This window comes from Topomyia yanbarensis, chromosome 1 (assembly GCF_030247195.1).
Source record: "Topomyia yanbarensis strain Yona2022 chromosome 1, ASM3024719v1, whole genome shotgun sequence".
NCBI classification, from domain to species: Eukaryota; Metazoa; Arthropoda; class Insecta; order Diptera; family Culicidae; genus Topomyia; species Topomyia yanbarensis.
Window position 1 is genome coordinate 177,747,188 of NC_080670.1, and position 18,100 is coordinate 177,765,287.

Here is an 18,100-nt window from a genome sequence, read left to right on the forward strand (position 1 = left end):
TCATCCATTGCGAACGTTTCTCGTGCTTTTCGCCTGTCGTGGTTCCGAGATTATTTTCCATAATCTCTTCGTTTTTCTCTTTATCAACTTCAAGTGGTGATACGACATCTTTCGTTCTGCGGCCATTCCCGTTATCGCTTTTCATTGTTTTTAAAAGGATAGTTAGATCCGCAGATTACAGCAAAAGTGCAGACTGTTTCAGGTGAGTTATTTTCCGAAAACAGATCGCGCAACCGGCACTATACTCGTTGCGAAAACTGCGGTTTTAGCTAAGGGGCGTTTTTTCTCGTTTCATGTGCAGAGGAAAACGAAAGATGTTCACCTTAAGCCGGATTTTGGTAGTGGCACCATTGTTGCTTCTGGCAGCGGTGGCCCAAGCTCACGAAGATACACAAAGTGTTCTTCTCACCAAGGATAACTTTCAATCGGAGCTGGATGGAAGCAACTATTTCGTTATGTTCTTTGCCCCATGGTAAGTCCCGGTCTGTGGTGTGCCTGGTTTCATATTCAATACCTTTGCCCGATTGTTTCATATTAAACAGGTTAGCGGGAGCAAGCATTTGTGGATATTTATAGAATCTCTTGCGCAGATTTATGTGATTTTTTCACCAAAATGCCAAGCTTTCGTGTTCCATTTTGAGGCAACAGTATCAACCTTATCTTGTAATAAAGTGGAACGACATCTTTGCTTCCGCTTGTTTTTTTGTCGTTTGGAAAGCTTGTTATCTAGACATACATCCTGTCATTCAAACAAAGATAATCATAAAATTTAATACTTTTCTAGGTGCGGCCACTGTAAAAAACTTGCCCCTACATGGTCCAAACTAGCGGAATCGAAGTCGCTTCCAGTCAAAATCGGCCGAGTGGACTGTACCAACGATGGAGATATATGTAGCGAACAGGACGTCACCGGATATCCAACGTTGAAGTTTTTCAAAGCCTCTGAAGACGCGGTCAAATATCGGGGTGCTCGTGATCTGGATGCTTTCACCGCTTTTCTACGTGAGCAGCTCGGTCTGGAAGGTGAAGACGACGATGATGAGGAATCGGAATCGAATTCGGTAGCGGAACCACCGAAACCCGTATCGCCGTTGGTCGAACTGTCGGATGACACATTTGCCAAGCACATCTCCAGCGGTAAACACTTTGTCAAGTTCTTTGCCCCTTGGTGCGGACACTGCAACAAGTTGGCCCCCACGTGGGAGGAACTGGCACGAACTTTGGAACATGACACCTCCATCAGCATTTCGAAGATTGACTGCACTCAGTACCGACCAATCTGTACGGATTTTGAAGTTAAGGGATATCCGACGCTTCTTTGGATCGAAGACGGTAAAAAAATTGAAAAGTATTCCGGATCGCGAACTCACGAAGATTTGAAAGCGTACGTTTCCAAAATGGCCGGCGGATTAAGCCTGGGCGAAGCGTCTGCTGAAAAGGTCGACGGAACGGAAAAGGACAACACTTCGATCGTGTTACAACTGTCGGAAGTGGACTTTCAACACGCTATCGGCAAGGGTGTCACGTTTGTTAAGTTCTATGCCCCCTGGTGCGGTCACTGTATGCGACTGGCTCCGACCTGGGAACAATTGGCGGAGAAGTTTGTCGGTTCGGACACGGTGAAAATTGCCAAAGTTGACTGTACTCTGGAGGTCAACAAGGAACTATGCGGTGAGCAGGAAGTGAACGGTTATCCGGTTATGTTCATCTACCGGAACGGGGACAAATTGAGCGAATACAATGGCAATCGCTCGCTGGAGGATCTGCACGATTTCGTTACCCGGCATTTGGGTGAACACGATGAGCTGTAAGCTTTCCACTATCAGATAAGGTGTGCATGTAGTGTCCCCGCCAATTGTAATACAATCATATCTCGGCGTGTTGAGAGCATCCGGACAAAATCACAAGCGAGTTGTACAAGAGACGAGAATGACTTACCCGCAGAAGCATTTATAAAATAAAAGTGAAGATAAGCCAAACTGTAATGTCATATGGAGAGAATTTGGGTCTTTATAACAAAATTTGAGAAATTTCCTAAATGATTTGAAACAAAAATATGTTTAATGGACTTCGGAATTTGCTTACTTACTTATTGCTAAACTGATGGTCACATTCTTTAAGCACAGTGCATTACAGATGTAATTTATTTAGTTAACCAGCATTCTCTCACTTGCTATTCAACGAGCGCTCGCAATTTGTGTATGCCATTCCGATGCCGAAACCCGAGCCCATGATGATCGGCCAGGCTCTCCGTTTGAAGAACAGCAGCGAGAATACACCTCCCAAGGCAAGACCGCCACCTGAAATTCGATGATATACAATACGATATCGCGTTATGTAATAAAAAGAAAATAAATGTGACATATTACCGAACTTGACTAGCGCATCGGTGAGGCAACGATCGATCTTCTTGCCGTACTGGTCTTCGGCAAATGTTTGGGCCATGTTCGGTTGATTTTACGCGTATCAAAACTTTCAGCAGCAAATTCAATTCACTGCCACCCGCATGAAGATTCCTCGTAAATGTGTTGAAGTTTTGAAATTTGTTTATCAAAATAGGCCGAAAAATTTATGTCACCTGGTGATCAATATCGGCTGACATCTTTCAGCGCGAAGAGTAAGACCAGAGACGATATGCAAGTATAAAGACGCGCGACGTAAATACATAAGTAACATTTACGAGTAAAGGCACCTTGGGAATTTGATCGAGGATTTTGGCACGGACACTACCAGACTTCGATTACCGAGCAATATCCGCCGTGATCCCTCCAAATCCAAACGATCAAAATAAAATTTAAAGATTCTTAAACATAACAAAAATAACAATTTTCCTCCGGAAACAAGGACTTTGAGCCTAAATCAAAAATACATTCGTTCTTCATGTCTTAACGTGTGCAGACGTGTTTTTCTTTCACCGCTTGTTTAAGGCTAGTTTACAGTTCGGGAAATGGATCGCGGGATTTCGCACGGGATTTGCGTCGGGATTTGATCAGGGAAAATTTCTCGCCGAGATCTCTCCAAACTGTCAAACCAAAAACTCTGCTGCTTCTTAAAAATACAAACAGTATCAAACTTGCAGCGAATTGTAAACTTTATAAAAATACTATTTTCCCCGTCGGAAACAATTTGTGTTGAATTGTTCCCGGCCGGATTTCTGTGCGGAGAGTTTTAAAATCCCGTGATGTTTCCCGCGGTTGGGTTTACACTTCAGGAAAACTGTCATTTTTGTGTAGACTCATTTCCCGTGACGGAATTTGAAATCTCGAGCTCCATTTAAAATACACAGGGACCCAAATCCCGTGACACGTTTTCCAAACTTTTATTTATTTTTTTAGCTTTTATTCCACGATAGCCCGACATTGAGTCAAAATAGCTCATCTTTTGGTAGTTTTTCGCATCTGAAATCCCGAGCTCCATTTAAAATACACACACGGGTGTATTTTAAATGGAGCTCGGGATTTCAAATCCCGTGACGAGAAATGAGTCTACACAAAAGTGAGTTTTCCTGAAGTGTAAACCCAACCGCGGGAAAAATCACGGGATTTTAAAACTCTCCACACAGAAATCCGACCGGAAACAATTCGACACAAATTGTTTCCGACGGGGAAAATAATATTTTTATAAGGTTTGCAATTCGCTGCAAGTTTGATACTGTTTGTATTTTTAAGAAGCAGAAGAGTTTTTACTTTGACATTTTGGATTGATCTCAGCGGGAAATTTTCCCTGATCATATCCCGACGCAAATCCTGTGCGAAATCCCGTGTCCCATTTCCCGTACTGTAAACTAGCCTTAAACCTCTTAGGGTGCTTACAGAGTGGCGGCGATAAGCTAAGCTAGCGCTTGCACTGACATTAGAATGCGAGATGCGAGCAACCTGCTTGCTGCATTTCAAATGGAGCATGTCAGAGTAAAAGCAGGCAGTTGGCGCAGATTCGCTCGGCTTTAACTCTGACATCCTTCCTTTGGTTTGCAGCAAGCAGGTTTCTCGCATTCTAATGTCAGTGCAAGCGCCAGCTCAGCTTCTCGCCGCCACTCTGTAAGCACCCTTATCCTTAAATAAGGTCCTAGCATGCGTCAAAACTGTTAGTGGTACACACAAAAAAATAATGTTGGTAATATAAATATTATATAAATATTGGTAAAAGCTAGTGTTCCGCTCTTAGCAAAAAAACAACCAACGCCTACTTTTAGGTTGAAAGTAAAACTATTAAATTAATCAAGAATAATAATCAAAATAAAAGTTTTCCTTTTAAGCTGATGAAGAATAGTAATCAAAATAAAAGTTTTATTTTCAAACTAAGAGTATGCGTTGGTTGTTTTTTGCTAAGAGTGAAAAACTTATTTTTACCAACATTTTTTTTCTGTGTAAGGACTTTGATACATTCCTAGAGTGATCTGCCCCTAGGGCTGATCATTTGTGGTGCATTTTTAGAAATCAAAGAAATTAAATGCATTTTCTTATCATTAAAATTGAAAATTAGAATATATTTTTCATCGCGTGTAAGACGAGGTGTAAGACGTCAATGCCCTGCAAGAAACTAGCTCTACATCCAACAAAACATCGAACGAAGTGGATCAGCATAAGACGTTCGTTGAACAGACTTATCTGCGAGGGACTGCAAGTTGATGAAAAATGGAAATTAAAAGCATATTTTTTTTAATTTGATGTAAATTTCTTATACATTTATAGAATGATCTACCCCTAGTAACTGACGGTAAATCCCTTGGACATTTTTTCATTGGCATGTTTCATTAAATGTCTAGTCGTGTCGTTGAAAAAGAATTTTGAGTTATTTTTCTGCATATTGTGAAAATCATAAAAACCCACGGTTCAGTTATGATAACGCTACGAACTGTGTCAAATGAACAAAAGAAAAAAAAATAGAATGAGAAAAAAATACTTCAGATTTACAGTGTAAGCAACCGTGCATTCCTGAAAATTTCTGAAGGGCACCAATGAAACAGACGACAAAGAATAATCAGGAAATGTGTCAAAAATCCTTATTCTTTTCTCTGATGCAGGAGTGGTGAAAATTTTTCCCTGTACCGAACCAAAAAATCTCGAAAAAGTACTCCGGAATAGCCAATTTTTGTAAAAGTTCAATTTCTCAACCCAGATATCAAATGCTGCTTCAGTAGTTCTTCACACGTTTTAGCGGTGGTCGTTATTTTTAACAGACAGAAGGAAAAAACCTGTGTGCGACCCAGGCAATGCAGATTCCACTAGTGTTAAAATTTTGCCCTGAAAGGAAGGAGTTTGTCAAAAGAAGCAAAAACACCAACAGCGGTAATCTGCGATGGTGCCATTTACTGGTCGGTGGAGTTTTCGTGCTGCTACTGCTGGCGATTGTTGCTCAGGCCGCATCCGGTGCTGCTGATCCGTACAAAATTCTAGGACTGCAGAGGCATGCCACCCTGCAGGATATTCGGAGAGCATACAAACAGCTAGCAAAGGAATGGTAAGTGATTACGGGAGGAAGGGGAAGAAATCGATTATAAATGGTGGTGGTGGTTTTTTTTTTCTCGCAACTGTTTGAGGATGAGGATGGTGTGTTATGGTTGATTGGGATTTTTTTTTTGTTTCTTTGAAGGCATCCGGACAAATCGGATCACCCGGAAGCGGAGACGAAGTTTGTAGAGATCAAGCAAGCCTACGAGCTGCTGTCGGATTCGGAACGACGGAAGGCGTATGATCTGCACGGGATTACCAATGAGGATGCCTATCTGTACAAGGAACGACCGGATTACAGCAGCTATGGACGCTTTCCGGATCCGTTCGAGCAGTTTTTTGGTCATAATTTCAATTTTCACGATCAGGATATAAGCCTGTTTCACAAGCTGTCGATAACGTCGAAATACTACGAATCGAATATCGTCCCGAAAAGTTATCACACTCCGCAGATTTTGATGTTTTATTCGGATTGGTGTTTCTCCTGCATGAAGGCAGCCAATTCGTTCAAAAAGATGATTGATACATTGGAACCGTACGGTGTGACGTTCGCCACAATAAACGCTGGTCACGAGAATCAGCTGGTGCGGAAGGTTGGAGTTCATTCGCTGCCATGCGTGATCATGGTTCTGGAGGGACACAATTACGTGTATAAAGAGAGCGTTTATAATACGCAACGCGTAGTGGAGTTTATTAGACAAAAGCTGCCTTACAAACTGCTGCCAGTGATTGATGATGGTTCGATAGATGGGTTCCTCCAGGGCTGGGCTGACAATCGCGTTCGAGCGCTGGTTATGGAACCCCGAGTACAACCGAGATTACGCTACCTTATCACGGCGTTCCACTTTCGCGAACGAGTGGCGTTCGGTTTCGTCCAATTAAACTCCGTAAAGACTAAACATATTCAGGAACGGTACAAGGTTCATCCCTCACTGGACACACTGTTGATATTCAATGAGGATTCGAGTCGCCCGGTGGCTTCGATTTCGATGTCGGACATTCCAACGCCAACGCTGAACAATATCATTTCGGTGAACCAGTATCTGGCACTGCCACGACTGTCTTCCCAGGCGATACTGGAGGGTGTTTGTCCGGCAGAATGGAATCGTCCCCGGAAACGGTTGTGTGTGGTGCTTGTTACGGAGAATACAGCGACGCACGATGATGCCCGGCAAGCGATGCGGCGGATAGCGATGGCATCCAGCTACAGTCCGGAGCGGGTGCGATATGCCTATATCTATCAGGAGAAGCAAACGGAGTTTATCAGTGCGTTAACGGAACATGGTAAGTTGGAGGAAACTGTACTGAAGGTGGTGATCATCTGGCGGCGGGATACCAAGCACATCAAGTACGAGTGGATTCACGAGACGACACTGCAGGCGACGGTGGATAAGAGCGGCGTCGAGAACGAAACGCACGAAATTAATTTTAATAACACTAAGCAGAAGCTGGATGGGGCGATTCAGCGGCTGCTGCGGTCGTCGGAGGCTTTGAGTTTTGAGGCGGAAGTGAAGGTGAGTTTTTGCTTTGGGTGACGGATTTTGGATTAGCGAGATAACGGTTGTTTCAGGATCTGCTCGACGAACACGCGCAAGGGATGGTGATCCGTATTCTGAACAAAGTTCTGCTAGCGTTCGAGTACATGACGGATAATCTGGGTCAGGAGCATATTCTTCCTGCGCTTTCCGTGGTGGGAACGGTCGCTTTCATCTTAGCCGTTGGGTATCTGATGTCCTATTTGGTACGCATAGAGGAGGAAAACATCCAGAAGAAGCAGAGTGCAAGTTCGAACGGTAAAAATGGTAATTTGATCTGTTGAGGGATAGAACTTGTTTAGATTTTTCTAACATTCGTTTTCTGATAGGTAAACTTGCCAACTACATCCCGGAACTACGTCTGCACGAGCTCCGGGCGGAAAAGTATAACGGACTGGTCCGTCTGTTGAAACCCGGCTGTCGAACTATCGTTCTGCTGACGGATTTACAGTCCCGCAACAAGCTGATCCCAGCCTTTCATAAAGCGGTTTGGCCCTACCGGAAGTAAGTGAAGCTGGCAGGTAAATGACATACTCACTTTAACGGTACAGTCTCGATTCCGATTCCAGAAACAAAACGCTCATGTTTGCCCACATGTTGATCGAGAAGGGCATCGGATGGTATGCGGAGCTGTTGCGTCTTTCGCTGTCGGAATCCCGCGAGATGAAGATCAATCCACGGAACTGCATCGGAACGGTAATTGCGCTGAACGGGCATCGGAAGTACTTCTGTATGTATCACGCTAAGCATCCGGAGTCGAATCGTGGCGCGAAGGTAAGAGTGACAATGGAAAACTAGTTTTTTTTTCTGATCCTTTTTTTCCCTCCCTCGCCACACGCAGCGCATGATGAAAATGACCCGTCAGCTGAGCTCGCTGCCGTCCGATCCGGAAGCCGGTGCCTTCCTCGGTATGGAGAGTTCCGACTCGGAAGCCAGCACCTCGGATGTTTCCGAGCCGAAGATCCTGCTGGAGGAAAACCTGCTGGATGGACTGCCCAACTGGTTGGATCGGTTGTTCGAGGGTACCACCCATCGGTACTACATCAACTACTGGCCCGATTTCACTTCGAAGTAAGCTTGAAAATTAAGTCCGAACACTCACACTCAGACACTGTCTAGATAAATATTTGTTTAGTAGTTTTTTAAAAAGCCAAAGACGAGGATTATATCTAATACTGGGAAGAGGGAGGGAAATATTTTACCGCGCAGCTTCCTCCACTGACACAGCACTTGTTCTAAGATTTAGTCGAAAGACACGGGAGCAACCGATTTGTTACGTTTTCATCTTCGATCTTAATGGTATTTTTTGCTACTGACTCTATTTTCTAGCAACTTTTTTTAGTGAATTAAGCAGGTATGGGGTTCGTTAACTAGTTGGCGTCTGTTTGAGTCTTGACCAGGGAGAATGTTCAGAATCGGTAGCGCCTAGCCCTGAACGCTGAAAATTGGCAGCCATTGGATTAAACAGGAGGTCAAAATTTCGCAAAGGGGTTTGTAGCATCAATGATTTGCTTTTTGTTAGAGAAATAAGTAATTTATTTCATCGACAGTTTAGACAACGTTCTTTTTATCTTCATCTCTTATGTGCAGGAACTTAACTTGTACCTCTGAACTTTAACATCAATCATACCTTCAATTTGTCTGCCTTCTTAGTCTTTTAATTTCAAAATATTCCTACAAATAAAAAAGTTTTGAAAAAATCTTTAAAATTAGAACTCAGTAAAAAAATAAAATTGATTTATCCTTTTCACTGTAGAGATGAAGAAAAAGAAGATCGTTGCAGCTGTGGATCTATATAGTAAACAAATCAGCCATAGTGTCCATGATAATTCAAGGAGCCAAATACATCACACCACGACACGACGCTAGATTCAAAAAAACGGAGGAGTCTTTTGTTCACATACAACACACTGTTCTGTTTAGTATCGCAACAATCAATCTAGTCAAATTTCAACCTATAACAGAAAAGCTCCCGAAACCCGGAAACACAGCGGTAATGTTTCCACTATTAGTAATACACACATATGGATTAAAGGTAAATTAAATGTAACATATAAGCAAACTAGAATATTCAAATCAAAACAAATTAGAACCAATTTCCTACCAACCTCTTCTTTTGCAAACGAAAGAATTAAGCGTTTAACACGCGCGAGTCGCGAAAACATTTTATAGTTTTCTGTATGCCATTAAATAACGAAACAAAAACCAGTGATCCACGGAAAGACGCACGACCGAAAATGGAAGACTGCATTTGAGGCATTTCTTGTTTTCTATAGTATGAATAGAATGCACCTTCCATTTTGTTTTCCTTTTACTTATTCTAGAAATCCGGAAGAAAGTTATGAACTAATCGCAAACGCAAAACGGTAGTTAGTTAAACCGTCTATTTCGCTCGGAAAGCGCGCTTAAGAACTTTTTTAACGGATGTATCCATTCTGGAAAGACCAATCTAGAAAGTCCTAGGGTGTCGGTACTAGCGCCGACTTACGGAACTTTGTAACAATAAGAGAAGAAAAGGGGTTTCCTCCGGGTTAGAGGTAACTGGATAATGTTAAATGCGATTAAAATTTATAAAACCTTCAAACACCTTTAAAGTATTTAGGTTACTTTCACACAAACACTTCTGTGCGCTTGGAACTTTTTTGATTTGAAAGAAAATCCTTAAGCAGTGAGAAAATGGAAAGGGAACAGATTTTACTGGGACATTGATTTGCATTTCGAGTTCGATTCATCAGTACCGGGCAGCCGATTTAGCCACGCAGATAGACGTCAATCCCAAAAAGGAGTGCTACTTGTGTTCACAATAAAACGACTGGCCGGCTTTTGTGTAACTTCTTCGCTCGTCGCCATAGTTGGTGGTAGCTACTTGATTCGGATGGACCATTTTCGATGTTACGCCGAGCCGACTCGGAACATTGTCTCCTTGAAAATTAGTATCCTAGCATAGGCTCACTGCTTGCATTCACAACCATGGGATCACGAGAGGTAATTACGAACAACTAGAGGAGATAGCAGGGTCCCAATAAAATGGGGAACGAAGGAGAAAAAAAAATCCCACGCTAATTTTGAAGTAAACGGCAAGTTACGGCAGGTAACCAGTATCTGTTTTAACCTTCCTAGTGGCCATTCACTTCAAAAAACAATTGAAAAGTCAATAAAATATAAACGAGGACGACGGCACGCCGGAAATAAGACATAATCCATCCAATAATCCATCAGGGTAACAATTTAGCACTAAGTAAAAAATAGACAAATGTTGTATTGTTCACTCCACAGTGTATTATTTAGCAGCATATGCTCACCGCTCTCCCTTATAATGACTCCCCCGCGGCACCAGGCTTCAGTCCGCTTCTAAAACCATCAGTGGGTTTAACCCCGACCGGGAACGTCATCACACAGCGCAAAGGCGATGGTAACGAGACGGACAGCTCGCAAGCATCTCAAAACTAGGCAACCTGCCGACGCTCACGAAGACTACCGCCGGGAAAGAAAATGCGACATGGCGAAGAAGACCTCCACCACCGAACAAGCACGCGACCAGATTTCTGATGAGGAAATGTAAAAATGATGAACTACGTCAGCTGTCATACAGTCGCGATTCGCTGGTTGGACACTTTAACTGGACCGCTTTTTAATTTGACCATTGTTCAATTGAAAAGCATCTGAACGTCAAAATCTCGTGTCAAATTTATTTTGACAAACAATCTGACAATATTTAAAGATGTGATCAGATGCATTTACACTGCCAACATCTCCTTTGGAGAGTTTTTGACATTTGTCAGTCGGTCCAACTAGCGAGTCAAATTCGTTAGTTGGACAAGGCTGTGGCCCAACCAGCGAATCACGACTGTATAGGAACCATCAACATCAAAACGATCACCAGCGCAACAAAAATTAACACTCTCGACACATTCGTTCGCTCGACGGATCTCGACATCGTGTTTCTTCCAGAGGTTGAAAACGAACAACTCACTATTCCCGGCTACAACGTCGTCTGCAACGTTGACCATGCGAGGAGAGAAACGGCAATTGCTCTCAAAGAACATATCAAATTCTCATCAGAGTTAAAAATATTCAAATTCATTGAATGAAAATTGATCATATTCAGCCGCATTCATTTTCAATATTCAGTGACGCAGCTGAAAACGTCAAATGAACAAACCGCCCATTCATCCATGCAGATTTTCATTCGCCTCCGATTATTACACGAAGCGGCCGTGCAGCAACGAATCAAACGCATCAAAGTAGGCCCTGGCACAATGTAAGCGATGATGATTGTTGTTTCATATGCTTTACCGGTATTTGAAAACATTTTCCTATATAATTAGTGAAATGAATATATTGTACGATATTCAACTGAATGAATCACATGGATATTTGAATGAATATATTTTCTATTCACCGCGAGTCGTATCAGGTTCATTTTCAGCCGTCAACAAAGAGCTTCGATTATTTTTATTTCTGATTCTCGTACATAAGAGAAGAGCCTGGATGGGAGACTGCTCGCCCTCCGTGTAAGCAACATTACACTGTACAACTAGTGGCAGATCACTTGTGATGCATTTTTAAAAATCAGCGAAATTAAATGCATTTATTTCCATCAAAATAGAAATTCATCATGTATTTTGCGTTGCGTGTAAGACGTCAAAACCCTACAGAAAAACTAGCCCTACATTTAACAAAACGTCGAACAAAGTGGATCAGCGTAGGACGTTTGTTAAACAAACTTTTTGCGAGGCAGTGCAAAGCTGATACAGTCGTGATTCGCTGGTTAGGCCACACCTCTGTCCAACTAACGAATTTGTTAAAATGTGTCCAACCAGCGAATCACGACTGTACAAAAATGGAAATTAAATGCATTTTTTTCAATTTGATGCAAATTTGTTATACATTCTTAGAGTGATCTGCCCCTAGCTGTGCAATGTATCCCTGTCAAAAAAAATGCGGACGAACATGGTCAGGCGATTTAAAAAGTTTGACGTGTGACTCAACTCGCCTGTGCTAATTGCCCCTACGAACAAATGCAATTTGCGAATGCGATTTAAAGGCAATTTCAATACTTAGACAAATTTTCTGGCGGCTGAGATGGACTTGGTTGTTTTTTGCGTTTTTCAAACATGGCGGTTTGGCTTAAGTTTAAAATTGTTTTTTTTTTAAACAATTGGCGCGTTCCCGCTTGTATTTTGTTTGTTTAGTGCACTTAATTTAGCCAACGAATGTGGAAAATTATGGAATCGTGTGTAAGTATAGTGGAACAAGATCTCTGAGTCTAGTCTAGTCTAGTCTACACATACACAGCCAATACATGTAGGGATCCTGGAAAATTGCAAACGTTCGTCCACAATTTCTCTTGTCATTATTAATGTTTGTGGCAAATATTGAATATGACACAAGCATTAAAGCGGCCAGGCCAACTGTGCAGCGTACAAAATAAAGATGATACAAAATTATACGGCAATCAAATTATTCATTCAATGAATAATTTAATCAACGGATTATTTTGAACCTTGAATAAGGAAGAAACGTGGACAACCGTACACAACCGTTCCAATTTGATGGGGGTTTGATAAATCGTTGGGAGTGACTTTGCTAAGAAGGTTAATGTCACTCCTATGGTCCTTGGTTCCTGGGATGGGACAGAAGTATTTAGCCCTGCCCTGGCTAATGAGCCAGGGTTATAGCGCCCTTACTCGCTCTCTGAAACAATAGAGAAAATTGGCGAAATCAGTTAATTAGTAGTAATATAAACAAAAACGCATAAAAATGCAAACCAACAGACAACTCACCTTCGACAAAAATCCATACAGGACTTCTATATCCTAATAGACAGTACAGGATCATGAAAACAGAAACCTTCCGCGTTCGTTGAGCATCGACGGAAAACACAAATAACTGTTCCGTATATTTCACAATAGGCTAAACCGAAACTAAAAATCGACTGAGAAGTCATTGCTATTTCCACTTGGCTCAACACAAAAATAGTGATTCCTCAAACAAACACACAAACACGAAAGATAAAAACGATAAGAAACCATAACCAGTAACATTAGGAAAATCCTTCGGAACTTCCCAAAATCGCGGCGAACGACTTGGGACTGTGTACCACATTGAATATATTGAATACAGTCATAGTAGTACTTACTGGTTATTTCGGTGGCACGGCATCCTGCTCATAAACAACTTACAGTATGTTGCGGAATCATCCTTACACCAACTCTAGCTCATAACAAATCATCTGGAGCACCGCGTGTAAGTCTTCCTTCGTCGGCCAGTCCTCATAAAAACCACGATATTCGTCGGTATAGGTGAAAGGTAATCCTCGAACAACCATTTCATCTCTTTTCACGATTCCAGTATTCAACTCCTGGCCAACCGCAATGGACCCAGCAGCTGGTACTGAATTTGTCATCCATCCTTCAACTGGAATATGGTTAACAGGTGGATTTCCCGAAGGCACTCAGTGATATCATAAATCTTTCCGGAGGAGGTACGCAGGATGTATTGAGTGCCTCTTGTTTCTTAGCTTGCTTTGACGTAAAGGTTAGGTTCCGCTCCGATGGCATTTTTGATTGAAAGGTGGATCGTGAAGGGATTGTGGAGAAGGGGTTGTTCGTTTCCTTGTGAATCCTTGATGGCACGTAATAGCAGGGTTTGATGGTCAATGATGTCTCCCGTATTAAGGCAGTAGGGAAGGGTTTGGCTAAGCGGGGGACCCCAGGGCTTGGAGGAGTGTCTAGGTCCATGTTAAAATGTTGTCTTGATTTCCACTCGGGAATGGGGCCTCAAAGTGGAAAAGGGATGTTCTGATCTGCGAACGGTTAAAAACTTCAAAATCCTTTCAGGTGTTTCTGGAGATAATTGCGTTGCGGGAAGACGTAGTCCGGATCTTGTAAGATGATTCTTCTTGAGAAATCGTCGAGGAAATTCTCTTGCGGAAAAATTTAGCTTGAGAATTAAACTCGTGGAACAAGATCTCTGAGTCTAAATGAAAGTCAGATTGTGGTAAGTTTTGGTGCGCAATACGAATTTCACCATTGATTCTTCCTATAGTCTGGTGGTAAGTTTATGTCAGTAGATAGTGAATCCGAAAATAATTATTTTTAATTTTCATATCAGGCAATTAAGCGCGATTAAATGGCGCGTTCCCTGGGCGATTTAAGGGCGGGTAGAGCGGCAAAAAAAATGACGGCGGCAAATCGCCCAAATGTTGCATATAAAATAGCCCCCTAATTGCCAGCAAATTGCCCTTTTTGACTGGGATATGCCCCAGTGTAGCCGTGTAGTGGCCGGCATAGAATAGCGCTACGGATCTCCCGTTACGGTGGTATGAGCCCACCAAACGGGATAACCCCACAATCCAAGGTGTGAAGCGACCCGTGGTGAGGGATGAGTGGTGTGGGGGGGGAGGGGGTGAAAAAGATGCCTGGCCGTTAACGGAGCCTATGGGGTACCTAGGCACCCCCCACAGTAAGCGTCTCTTACCACATTAATGCGGAGCTCTGGTGTGGCGGACCTTTTTTCTCGCGCTACTCGTGGGATCTAGTATAAGTTGTGAAAATAAAAATAATAATAAAGTGAGTAAAGTAGGAGATGATGACGAAAGGATGGAGGTGGTGAACCCCTTCGCCCAGAGGGGGGGGGGGGCAGCAGAGCGACGGGGGCTGCAACCAACAGCACCGGAGGCTCTTCAGGTGATAACCCTATCAATATGCTTGGCGGACCAATACTCGCGATGCGGGCGGTAGTCACGCAACTCGATAATATCATATCATATCGCTGAGAACATCAACGAGTTTCAGTTACAGTGGCAATACTGGACTCGTCAGCGGCGAAGTTATCAATCGTGGATGGAGTGGTTGTCGTGTGCCAAGCCAAAAATAAAACCTTTTTCCGATGGAAATCAAAAATTTCTTTCGAAGATTCCTATCGTGAACAACAGCAGCTTTACGACACTACGACAGCTACCAAAACAATCATTCGATGCTAACCACCATCAATCGACTAAAGGCCGAAATGCTCACACATCAACGGAACTTCTCTGAGATGTATACGTATCAACGAAATTCGTGTGAATCTCTCGACATACCAGCTACGAGTGAGACGGAAAACAACCATAGAGTACCTACGGACCGAGAGAGACGAAATTATCGATGATTCGGCTACAGTTCAGGATCATATGGTTCAATATTTCACCGACCTGTACGCACGTGGCTAAGTGGAAGAAGAAAAAGATGGTCTCTTCCAATGCAACATAGTAATCCCTGAGCAGGACCCCGCAAATGAAGCCGCTATGAACGAAAGTACGACGACTGAAATTCTGACCGCAATCCGTACCAGCGCATCCAGAAAATCACCCGGTCCCGATGACGTGCCAAAGTTTAATCAATTATGACTACAAAATTATCTCTTGAGTTCTTAAGCAGCGCCTCGAAAATGTACTTACTCACAAAAGGGCTCCAACTCCGATAAAAACATCTTTAAGGCCACCTTGGTGCTGAGGAATAAAATTGCCCAGCGAAAAGCAAACAAAAGAAGAAAACTGGTTTTGTTCGATATCGACCACGCGTTTGATAGGGTGGACCATCAATTTCTCTTCCGTACAATGCGTGCCGTTGGATTCAATAGAGCACTGGTTTAGTTGCTTTCCCACATAGCAGCACCGCTACTAATTAATGGACACCTCTTTGCACCCTTCCCCATACAGCGATCGGTAAGACAGAGTGAACCTCTTGCTATGCACCTGTTCATAATTCAGCTGCACCCGCTATTGAAGCGATTGAAACAGGTGTGTGGAGCAGACGTAATCGTTGCATATGCGGACGACATCAGTGAAATCGTCAGCAACGAAGACCAGCTGAATGAAATGCGGGATTTATTCAGGCGTTTCGAACGCATAGCAGGCGCACGTTTAATGAAACAAAAACAACAGCTATTGATGTGGGCCTAAAGACGAATTCCATAACAGTGCTAGGGCTACAGACGGACAACAGCATTAAAATCCTAGAAGTGATTCTTGCCAACTCGATCCAATTAATGGTCTCATTAAACTGGAACCACAGACTAACAGACATACACTCAGAAATTATGCTTCGCCCACTTCAACGGCCATTTTAAATGTATTTGTAGTTGGGACTTTGGCCGCTTTTGAAATTATGGCTCCACTGACATATAAACATGCAAATGGGTGATAGACCACTAGTGAAAAATGGTTCCCAAGCCTGAGGGGTAACCCACAAGCAAATAAGTGTTTGGGACAGTGAATAAAAGGTGGAGCTAGTGTTCTGGGAAAATTGTCAGATCGATATTTTTTAAGGGAATCCCCTCATAGTGTTATGTCTGTTAGTGTGTGCTGGAACAGTCTCGTTACGAACTTCACTCGGCAGGTATGGCTGCGCTCGCAGCGTTTCTTAGATTTACATCAAAAGGTGGTGCATGGTGTCGATGCAGTAACTGGTGTGCAGTAAACACGATGGAGGCCTAGCTTTGCAACTACAGTCGTGATTCGTTGGTTGGGCCACAGCCTTGTCCAACTAACTAATTTGATTCGCTAGTTGGACCGACTGACAAATGTCAAATACTCCAAAGGAGATGTTGGCTGTGTAAATTCATCTGTTCACATCTCTAAATATTGTCAGATTGATTTTCAAAGTGATTTTGACATGTGATTTTGGCGTTCAGATGCTTTTTAGTTGGACAATGGTCTAACCAGTGGAGGTCCAACTAAAAAGCGGTCCAGTTAAGTGTCCAACCAGCGAATCACGACTGTATACGAAGGTCCGAAATTCTTCTAGAGACATCTAGGCCGCCCTGACAAAAGGGTCTGCCGAGTAGTGGAGAAACCCCTACTTACAAGTTATACCTCAAAACATGTAACCCACCAAAAAGTTGGGTAGCTGGGCAAAAAAAAATAAAAATATTTTTTGTCGCTAAAACGTTCGAGATGCTTTTTTCTAGGATGAACATCGCGGAAACATGCCTAGTTTGTGTGCACACACACCGATGGATGTCTTTGATCTCAGTTACCGATTTCTAGTTGTTGCCGCGTAAATGAGATTGTTATTCATTGCCAGCCTTGTGTAAGAAATGCATCGCGTAGGGAAGGTCGATGTTGATCTTAAAATCCCGAAAATGGAATGAAAAGAACACAGAAAAAGGGATCAACCTCCCGCACCTAATTTACATAAGCATGCAATATGGAGTCCGACTAGCTAGCTTTGGTTTTTCCTTCTCACTTTCTCTGCGGCCAGGATAGTAATAAAATCTTAAAAAGCGGTACAAATGTAACCGCATACTTTGTGAGCCCTTACGGGACTGGTCTACGATTGAATAGCAAGAATCCGTATTGAGTTTGTGCGACCACCCCTGGCTGCTACTCCGTTATCGATCTGGACTAGCTGAAGTTGCACAGGGAATCAGTAGATAATTATGCTTAGGAGTAGCGAAACATCTTTCAACGTGCAACTCCTGGTAATCCTTAAGTGTTTATTTATCAATACCGGCGCCGGCCAAGCCCGAACGTAGATCGCGGAAGGAATTGTTAGTCCGATACTTGCTTTTGCTAGAGCCCGTATATACTACTGCGCACTCCACAAGTATCACGGGAGGAAAAGATATTTGTTAGTAAGTATAGAAGCTGAATCTACTTCTTCTTTACCGACACCAGAAAGGTGACTCCACTATCTGGACGAGATATCGATCCATCAACTCATGGACCGGGGACCAACGGCTTTACTTCCCTTCCGAAGGAAGACGTGACCACAGATTTTTTCACCTCAGAAAAATCTCAGCGACCTCGGCTGGGATTGAACCCAGACCAACTGGAATGAGTAGCGGCCACGCTTACCACTCAATAGCAAGAATCCGTATTGTAGTTAAATACGTCAGTCTTGAAGAGACAGGGCCACATATATAAGTAAACAAATAGGAGATTCGCCCTTCTAAGGCCGTAGGAAATCCACGCCGTATAACAGGAGAATAGGGAAAAACTTAAGGACTAAAAGGGACAAATTTTCCCGTAGCGATATATGAATCGCGCGGGCAACATGCAACTTTAAGATAACGCTTGTAAACATTTTTTGAATAAATTAAGTTCCAAAGTTAAACCAGTGAGTCCTC

The 18,100-nt window shown here is 42.8% G+C and overlaps 3 protein-coding genes across 7 annotated transcripts; 2 read left to right on the forward strand and 1 right to left on the reverse strand.

The window, feature by feature from the left end:
- Positions 1–1,990, forward strand: LOC131682922 (thioredoxin domain-containing protein 5 homolog). The gene is made up of 3 exons (XM_058964738.1): positions 1–202; positions 302–472; positions 785–1,990. The coding sequence occupies exons 2-3, from the start codon at positions 315–317 to the stop codon at positions 1,809–1,811; spliced, it is 1,185 nt and encodes a 394-aa protein (XP_058820721.1). The 5' UTR covers positions 1–202; positions 302–314; the 3' UTR covers positions 1,812–1,990.
- Positions 1,991–2,107: 117 nt separating this feature from the next.
- On the reverse strand, positions 2,108–2,609 carry LOC131682931 (MICOS complex subunit MIC10-like). The gene is made up of 2 exons (XM_058964742.1): positions 2,370–2,609; positions 2,108–2,300 (listed from the first exon to the last, which is right to left on the reverse strand). Exons 1-2 carry the CDS (start codon positions 2,443–2,445, stop codon positions 2,167–2,169), a joined length of 210 nt encoding a protein of 69 aa, XP_058820725.1. The 5' UTR covers positions 2,446–2,609; the 3' UTR covers positions 2,108–2,166.
- A 2,378-nt stretch (positions 2,610–4,987) lies between these two features.
- Positions 4,988–9,603, forward strand: LOC131682990 (dnaJ homolog subfamily C member 16). 5 transcript variants are annotated; one of them, XM_058964816.1, is made up of 7 exons: positions 4,988–5,460; positions 5,593–6,964; positions 7,021–7,252; positions 7,315–7,489; positions 7,537–7,759; positions 7,827–8,056; positions 8,742–9,603. In XM_058964816.1, exons 1-7 carry the CDS (start codon positions 5,213–5,215, stop codon positions 8,782–8,784), a joined length of 2,523 nt encoding a protein of 840 aa, XP_058820799.1. In that variant the 5' UTR covers positions 4,988–5,212; the 3' UTR covers positions 8,785–9,603. The 5 variants fall into 5 exon arrangements, 4 of the variants coding, with proteins under 4 accessions (XP_058820799.1, XP_058820805.1, XP_058820809.1 ...); XR_009304316.1 differs by having other exon boundaries at positions 4,989–5,460; positions 7,827–8,475; XM_058964822.1 differs by having other exon boundaries at positions 4,989–5,460; positions 7,555–7,759.
- Positions 9,604–18,100: the final 8,497 nt, after the last annotated feature.